Source organism: Drosophila erecta, unplaced genomic scaffold, assembly GCF_003286155.1.
Source record: "Drosophila erecta strain 14021-0224.00,06,07 unplaced genomic scaffold, DereRS2 tig00000219-arrow-pilon, whole genome shotgun sequence".
In the NCBI taxonomy this organism is placed as follows: domain Eukaryota; kingdom Metazoa; phylum Arthropoda; class Insecta; order Diptera; family Drosophilidae; genus Drosophila; species Drosophila erecta.
The window spans coordinates 1,744,301-1,753,441 of NW_020825213.1; the positions used below are offsets into that span (position 1 = coordinate 1,744,301).

The following is a 9,141-nucleotide window of genomic DNA, read 5'->3' on the forward strand; positions in this document are numbered from 1 at the left end:
AGCTGATGTCGCCAATTACAGACAATATTACCGATTCTAGGTAATATTGCTTAACTAATCAGAAGGAAATTCGGGCTTAGTATGGGCTCATGCCTGGCACTAACTCTTCTACTTTTAATTCGCTTATCAAGTAACTTCTTCTTCTTCTTAATGGTAGTCCTTTTTTTTTTTGGAAAAGCGTATATCTACTCCACATTATATGCACCTCTTTAAACAAATAGTTCGGTACTTTATTATTTCTATACTTAATTCAATCCAATAGGACAAGGCGAGATTAAATTTTTTAATTACCAAATATTTAGTCGACATAACATAAGATTGGTGTAACTAGGTAGAAGTGGATAATTAATAATAATAATAAGATTTAAACAAGTGGTGCAAATACACTGCTATCTTCTATACTAACTACACCCCGTATGTATAACACAGCATTTTGTTTTACTGTAATCAATTTCTTGTAATGAAATTATTTAACACAGCAAGCTTATTGTCGACTCATTATTGATTTTTATCAATTTATACTTTACACTTACGGTCAGACAACGGTACGATAGGGTATAACTATATATATATAATATATCTATCGATATTGTCGCTGAGATTTCAAAACGCGAACTCGTTAATCTCAGTGGGTTAATTATTAAATACACACAAATAAGCGAATGGTTTTGCATATTTCGGTGCAACACAATTTTCACATAGGCGAGAGAATCCTCAGAACCTATCACATATACGTGTATATTCACCACGCCCACTTACAATGGCAGTTGTATTCTCACAATTTCTAAGTTCGACCTTCATAATTTGCCATCGGAAAAAGACGCGCTTGCTCTTATACTGTTCATCTCTACCTCTACCCGTGTTAAAAGTTTTCAAAAATAATGCTATTTTGGCAACGGACGTTGAAATCTACAAAGCTAAGCGGGCGACCCGTTAATGCAAATTCTGATCAGTGTTCATTTTGGCTTCGGCGATATAAACAACTACGATATTTGCGCATCGATACCGTAGAAGACATGAAGAAAAAATGTAACTGCTGGAAATCAAAGCTCAAAGGACTGGATGGCCATAAACTTGCAATTATACAGGCAACGGGTTTTAACGCAGTATGTGCCAAATTCTGACTCACTCGACATTTCGATTTCCTCGCAAAGAATATCCCTGGTGGAGATACTATAAACGTTCTATCGTAACAATATTCGCGTAAATATCGGCTGCCGGAACTACATTTGCCCAGGTTCACCTGATGTTACGAGTAGTGGGAGAGGATCTCAATGAAGTGGAGAAATAGTAGCATTCAGGTGCTTGCGAAGCTAACTATGGCAAAGTGTGGGACTTACCCATTATGTGTTTTTATAAGTTGTCTATCTTTGGCAATTTGGCAATCAATTGTAAATAATTGTAAATCCTACCTTGCTGCGGTGGATTTAGGATCTCAGCTTAATTTCAAACCCAATCAAAACAACTTTTGCTTGAAGTTCCCCTTTCAGCCTTCTCAAAATCTGACATAGGAGAATCAACAATCGCATTTAGCAGGTCCATTAATGTACGAATTTATCATTCTCAGCGACCAGCTCGATCGATAACAGATCAAATGTCGGTGTTCACAACACATGGAACATCCTTCAAAATGTATAGCTCACAGGCGCTGCATTTTTATACCCCTTACTCGTAGAGTAATAGGGTATAGTAGATTCGTTGAAAAGTATGTAACAAGCAGAAGGAAAGGTTTCCGACCATATAAAGTATAATTATTTATATTCTTGATCACGATCAATAGCCGAGTGGCCATTTCCGTCTGTCCGTGTGAACGCCGGGATCTCAGGAACTACATAAGCTAGAACGGTGAGATTGAGCATGCAGCTTGTATATTTTGTAAATGTCTATAGATTTGCCAAAAAACGTTTTGCCACGCCCTCTCCAACGCCCACAAACCGCCCAAAACTGTCACGCCCACACTTTTAAAAAAGGTGTTTTTTTTTTAATTTTTGTATATATTTTTTTTAATTTCTTTAGATTTGCCAAAAAAAACATTTTGCTCCGCCCACCTTAAAGACCACAAACCGCACAAAAGTCACACGACGAAACATTTAAAAAATGTTTAATTTTTTTTTACTTAATTATTTTTTTCCCAATTTTTACCGATATTCCAGAAAATAATGAAATTTCTCATTGGCACTTCCATTAGCTGAGTAACGGGTATCTGATAGTTGGGTAACTCGACTATCGCATTCTATATTGTTTTAATCTTAAATATAGTTTAAAATAGTTTCATTGCTTGAAGATCGGCTGTTCCAGAAGGTCAAACTCGTTTGAGTTGCGTCAGGTGAACTTTCCGCCGCCAGTTCGAAAGAGAATTATTGTCCGATGTGGTCAAATGGTTTTATAATCTAAATAACGACTCTGGCGGGTTGCTATGTCTGGCGACATTTGTATTCTCTGCGTAGGGACAATCAATGGAATTTAAGAATGAAATTTAGCATGGCAAAGATATATGTCCAAGCTTGGCATCTTCGTTCAGACACTCTTTATAAATAATAGGTCCAAGCCGCCCCACTTATATTGATCCCACCAGTCGTTACCAAGGTAAAGATATCTCTTCAGAGGCTTTCGAAGGAGTATTGAATATTTATTTATGTAACAGCTTTTAATAAATAAATATTTCAAAACGTATGCAATAAATAAACGCAAATGTCACTAGGTGGCCATAGTCGTTTCTCCCCAATTTCTACCGATATTCCAGAAAATGTTGATAATTTCTCGTTTGCACTTCTACTAGCTGAGTAACGGGTCGGGGAAATTTTTACCGATATGACAAAAACATTTGGACACGCCTACTCTGGCACTACCGCTAACTGATTAACGGGTATATGATTGTCTCGGAAGTCGACTATAGCCTTTTCCCTTGGTTTGTTAATTTTAAACTAATTATTTAATCGGAAATTGACAAATATTTACTTGTACCAACGACATAGAGCACATTTAGTAGTTTAAGTTATTTAAAATTTTAAAATATTTAACTGTTTTCCGCTAAACGCAGTAGAGCTTGAGCTGTTTAACAAATTAAAAGTGCTGTGTTAACCGAAGGGTTCATACAGAAAACACCGACAGACAAACAAACGAAGGGTTAACCGCATTAATTTTGCAAAACTGTATTTGTATCTTTTGAACGGAGTATTTCGAGTAAAAATATCCTATCTGACAAATGTAGTTACTTCAGTTCAAAAATAATTCATAAAAATGTAATCAGTTATGACACTATTAACATTTCTTCTTTTATATTTTATAGGCGATGAGAGCATTCATTGAATCAAACTTCAAGCTTCTTGACATAGACAGCGATGGAATAGTCGGAGTTAAAGAATACCGTTATAACTGTATAACTAGAGTAGCCATCGACGATATTACTCCAATTGATAAAGCCTTCGAAACATTGTTGAATGTAAGTTACATTTAATACTCTAGTCTACGTTCCTTGACCACAACAATTTATTAATGAGAATAAACACGTAGTAAAATTAAAATATTGAAAAATTGTTGTTCCACGAAAAATGTAAGATTATTCATTCGTGAACCGTGATTGATAATAATATATTGCGCAATCCTCATATCTCAGTCCATATTTTATGTGTGACATTCATAAGTATATCCCTTACTCGTATAGTAAAAGTGTATACTAAATTGTTTGAAAATAATGTAGCATTTAAAAAAGGCGTTTTTGACCCTATAAAGTATATAAGTAATCACAATACTATTTTCCTGTTGATATTTATGTTATTTGGTATCTGGAATTAATACCGTATTATCTATTTAAAATTAATTTGGGAAACCTTTAGATAATTATAACATCTATTTATCGGAATTACTGCCATTACTGCTAGGTACTAACTAATGCAAACTGAAATATTAATTAAATATAATATAAAATTTATAATGATAAATAATAATATATATAATATATATTTAAATATGGTATTTAAATATTATTTTTTATTCCTTTAAACTGCTGAGTATAAAAATGGCATCCACTCCAAATGCTGTCTAGAAATTGTTTTAGTTGTCTTGATTTTACATATTCAATTTCTATTGCCGTTTTTTTGACCGGATGCCATTTTGGAGTGAATGAATGCTGTCTAGAAATTGTTTTAGTTTTCTTGATTTTACACATTCAATTTCTATTGCTATGCCAAAAAAACACAGGAAATAGAGTATAGCGTTCTATTATACAATATATTCTATGGTACAACAATTACCAATTATCCTTCCCTTCCAAAGAAAACATTATACTGTAAAAAGCAAAATAACATTGAAACTTGGGTTATTCGGAAAAAAAAAGTTCATACAGACAAAGCTAAAGCATCACTGTACCTCAAAAACAATAGATGCGATGTTTAATTTAAAAATACAACTTTTTAGAATAACGTAGCTTACATAACAAATAATAACAACGAGAAATCAGGATACAAAAATAAAAAAAATAAAAAAAATCTATATCGCTCGATTTGTAAAACAATGGATTAATTTTCGAACAGTCAAATTGCTTAAGTGGCCGCCTTATTCCCGTAACATTGACTGAAAAAGGAAGGTGGTGTCCCTGCGATCTATTCAACAATTTCACAAAATATTTTACAAAATATTATGATTACTCACCAAGCTGTTTAAAATATTTTATAACAAGGGTGTGTATACCAAATAACGCAAATACTGTGTCTTATTATTGTAAGGAAAACTCCCCACAAATCGAGGCCCAGGAGAGCTGCCTAGCAGCGAAAAAGTCGGTAGTACAGGAGTCAAAGGCGGCAAGGTCAAACGGGAAATAATGGACCTTGGACCGAGAGACCGGACCGGACCGGAGAGACCGTGACTAACGGTACCGCGCTGGACCTTGGATCCAAGGCGGTGAATGGGCACAGAGGTAACGGTGTGGACTTTGGACGTGCACAAAGAGGACGCACCGTGATCTAACGGGACATTTGTGGACCTCGAACCCGAGCGGGAAAAACAAGAAGACGCAAGAGCAGCTCGGGACAGTCAGAAAGCGAAAAACAAATCCGTCAGTGATGCGCACCCGTCGAAAACATACCTGCGGTTTTAGGCGGTTTGTGGGCGCTTACTTTACGAGTAACGGGTATAATAATACAGATACAAAAGAAACCCCATGTCCGCTTTAAAATAGCTTGTAGTGCCTCTATGAAGAAGGTTGGAAATCCCCGGAGACAAGGAGCAGAAGTCGAAGTTCTTAAAGCCACCGTTAAACCAAAAAAGTCATGAAAAATGTGATCAATGTGAAGAGCCCCTCTCGAAGGCAGTAAAGCTTTCACCCAAGGAGGTTCGCAATCAATACCAAGTTTCGAGACTCATTGTGCTATTGGGCTTAGTCTTTAAAAATGATGAACAAGATTGAGTCGCTAAAAAGATGCATAGATATCTAATGCGACATAATCACAGTTATATACAGAATGGGAAACTAAATTAAGTTAAATTATCATATCTCCCGAAGTTATCATACATAACTTCTGGAGCAGCCCAAGGATCTGCCGAAGAGATTAGCCTCAGCAACGAAATGTCTGATGAGACATTTCTGGTAAGATACACTAATGACTTAGTCTCAGTGATCCCAGATCTCAACAAGGAAGCTTAACCAAATCCCGATTGGAGTAAGCAATTGGATAAAGTCCCAAGCTATACAAAGAGACCAAGCTTATGTAAGTCACCAGAAAACGAATGCCCTTATAGATAGACCTTAACCACATGAAACACCATTAAGTATCTTGTAGTCAGGCTGGACTCTAAACTAATATTTGGGTTAATTGTATCTGAATTAAAACTGTAGAAATTACAATTACCATTGGACAAAATATCGTAAACAAAGCAAATGGTACCCATGATGTGTGATAGCAAAGAGAACTGAAGACTGATTTTATAGACAGAAAAGGACGATCTTGAACATGGCTATAACATGTGTTATAGGTATTAATCGCGACGGTGAAAAGATTTAAATAACAAAAAGAATGGCTCACATGAAGTGCCTACTAATTGCACAAAAGGAACTACCTGATTACTCAATAGTGCAAAACAAACACAAGCGTTTTAAATAATAGAAAACCCACACCTTCAATTGCTCATTCGTTAAATCAAATAAATGTTAGAAATCAAAGTATTAAAACCACAATTCCACCTTCACCACCCATCTTGCCAAGGAAACAGAAGAATGGAAACTACTACGCAGACTACTGTGAGGGCCGTTGCTACCTAAAGATGACGTGATAAAAGGAACGTTTTTAAGTATCGAAAGGGCTAAGTGGATGACCTGTGGACTAGCATTGAACATTGAAGTAAGCGCAGGGGCCCCGCTTCAAAGTAATGAAAAATCCTTTTCGAGGTGAAGATAGACCCGAAGACCGTTCGGATACGTTAGTACCAGCTGAAGGAAAGGCTAGTAACGTTTGTCATTCACTAGGCCTCTTGCTAAAGGGACTGCAGCGTAACCGGCCGGGACAGAGCAAGGGATAGAAGGTTGTGGCTAGTTCGCGTTCGCCTTGAGAGTCCAGAGCCTGTTCCCCCTAGTTTGGAAACGGTGACGCTTCCTAGGTCCATCACTTCGTTACCAATCACGAGTGGCAACGGTGTACTACCGCGGCGTACCGGTGAAGCAAGCATCACCCAAGTGGAGGAGAATCCAAAACAGGAGATAAGCAATGATCAACGAAGCAAGAACTACAAAGTGCTGTTACTGGTAATCGGAGGATCACGTTTAATGTAAATTTTAGTGTGACGAACACCTTCTTCTAAGCTTGCCGCACGTATCTCGTAGCGAACAGACCGACAAAATAAGTTCGTTATAGTACTAATGGTTCAAATATCTGTGGTGATTCCGTTCTTATACCTCTTTTGGTGATAGTTAAGGCTTCATTTTCCCAGATGGAGGTTAAAGTCTTGGTACTGGAGTATTTACCTGTTAACTCGAGTTTGACATGTTTAACAATAACTTGATCAGAAATTTGTTTAAGTACTTTAAAATGGTTTGATCACCGTTTTATGCAGTCGTTAATATTATATTAAAGAGATGCTTTAATTCAGAATTGGTGGTGTATTAGCTACTTCACCAAGCAATAAAAGCATTTTGTTGAAAGGGATTGGGCTGGCTTTAAGTTTGTCTGGTGAACTTTTTTTTTGCAATGATTAACTTCGTTCAAATTTGTTACTCTTATATTTTTGCATTAGTCACAATTAATACATTTTTATTTATAAGAAATAAAATTACTTACGCTATTTATTATGAAGTATATTTTTTCATGATCAGGATCACAAGACATGTCGATATGGCCATGGGTGTCTGTCCGTTCAAAATTAGCAGAGTGTAAGGCTACAATATATAATAATATCTAAAAAGATAGAAGCAACGAACTAAAATAAATTCTTTGTGACTAGTAAATATATAAAGGGTAAGACCAAAGACACTAGAATAATAAGATGCGTTACGGCCATACATTGGTTTTGTACTATGCAGCCTTTTTTTTGGTGGCAGCAATCAAAAATCAAGATCATCAAAATCTAAAAATAGAACTCACTTGCTCGTGTGGGTGAAAACAGTGAGAAAAAAAGTGTGCATGTGTGCGTAGTTGTGCTAGAAGACGATTTTCAGTCCGAAATCAAGTTTGATCTAGCCGCAAAGAATTTGACTATTGTTTTGGTCAATTTCGTTGTAATATATTATGATCTAATAAAATATGATTTAAAAATTTATGCCGTGACTATTATTTTTTTTTAAAGTTATTTTAAAAATCGGTTGTTAAAATCGCCGATCGAATTAGCTACCGTTTACAACTTAACTTTACATATAAACTTTTATTGAATATAAATACGTATATATTATTGAAATTTGAAAAAAATAGTAGCAAACATGAGGGCTATGTACTTGTCAGCTTTAAGCAAACGGATTAAGAGGAACTAAAAGTGGAATCAATAAATTGGCGCGCCTTTTTACCCACCCAAAATTGCGAGGTTTTTAAAAACATCAAATTAGAATATAACAATACTATACTATAAATATTTATTATGTAATAATAGTTGTATACTAGTAATTTGTAGTAATAAATATACTAAATAGTTGAAAAACTCTATATGCAACCTGTTTATTGAAAATTGGATTCTTGAGGCAGGACCAGCGCACCTAGTGCTGGCTCTAGAGCGCTCTCTCTCTTAAGCAAAAATTCGAGAGAGCCTGGAGACAGCTCTAGAGCCAGCACAAAAATATCGTGTGCAAAAAAATCGTATGGGGTTACGCATCTTATTATTCTTGTGTCTTTGGTAAGACAGAGCTATTAATTCTGCGGGAATCTTACATGCGAGACAGACTGAAAAAAAGGCTTTAATATTTTAAGACCATTTTTATTATAAAAATATTACAAATATGAAAATTATCTTTTCCAGGACGAAGATCGGAAACGTGGGGGCCTTTCCCTAGATCGCTATAAGGAACTATATGGTCAATTTTTGGGTAACACGGCCGATAATCATCCAGCAGTAAATCTCTTTGGGCCCTTATAAACCTTTTTTACAATTAATTGTCTTCGCTGTTGTTCAACAACTATTTATTAAGTTTTATTTGTAATTACTATGACTATAAATTTATTACCATATAGAAATAATACATTCATATCATTTTGTGTAGAATCGTCAGATGAGTTCGTCAGTTCGTTATTTTTAAAGCGTTTTAATACGTTAAGTACAATTGCTCTCAGAAGTGTAAAATAGGATATACAGTTGGCGTTCTCTCCTAAAAAGGCTCTTTTGTTAAAACCTCTCTCTCAATATCAAGTTGATTTCGATTAAATGTTGTGTTAAATTAATGTTATTATAATGTAATCTATATAATAATATGCCTTAACAAAATTGTTTGATTTCTGTAATAAATGGAATAAACAAAAAATCAAAAAAATATTATTGAAATTTTTTATTTTGACAAAACATACGAACTTAGGATACAGAAAGATATCGGCCATAGATGCAGGGGCTTTCGCGTGGAATTATTGAATACTTACTTAAGTATATAGTTACAAAATATTTACAAAGAGATTAACAATTGTTTTTGTTTACAGCGATTAGTTAGCTATACAAAAAAATATTTACAGAAGAAGA

The 9,141-nt window shown here is 35.2% G+C and overlaps 1 protein-coding gene across 1 annotated transcript in view; it reads left to right on the forward strand.

The window, feature by feature from the left end:
- Positions 1 to 8,921, forward strand: part of LOC6541564 (sarcoplasmic calcium-binding protein, beta chain) — a 32,316-nt gene extending 23,395 nt beyond the window's left edge. Inside the window, exons 5-6 of the mRNA XM_001970887.3 lie at positions 3,290 to 3,442; positions 8,434 to 8,921. Of these exons, the coding sequence (XP_001970923.1) occupies positions 3,290 to 3,442; positions 8,434 to 8,550 (270 nt within the window). The 3' untranslated portion in view covers positions 8,551 to 8,921. The remainder of the gene's footprint in view (positions 1 to 3,289; positions 3,443 to 8,433) is intronic.
- The last annotated feature ends 220 nt before the right edge of the window (positions 8,922 to 9,141 follow it).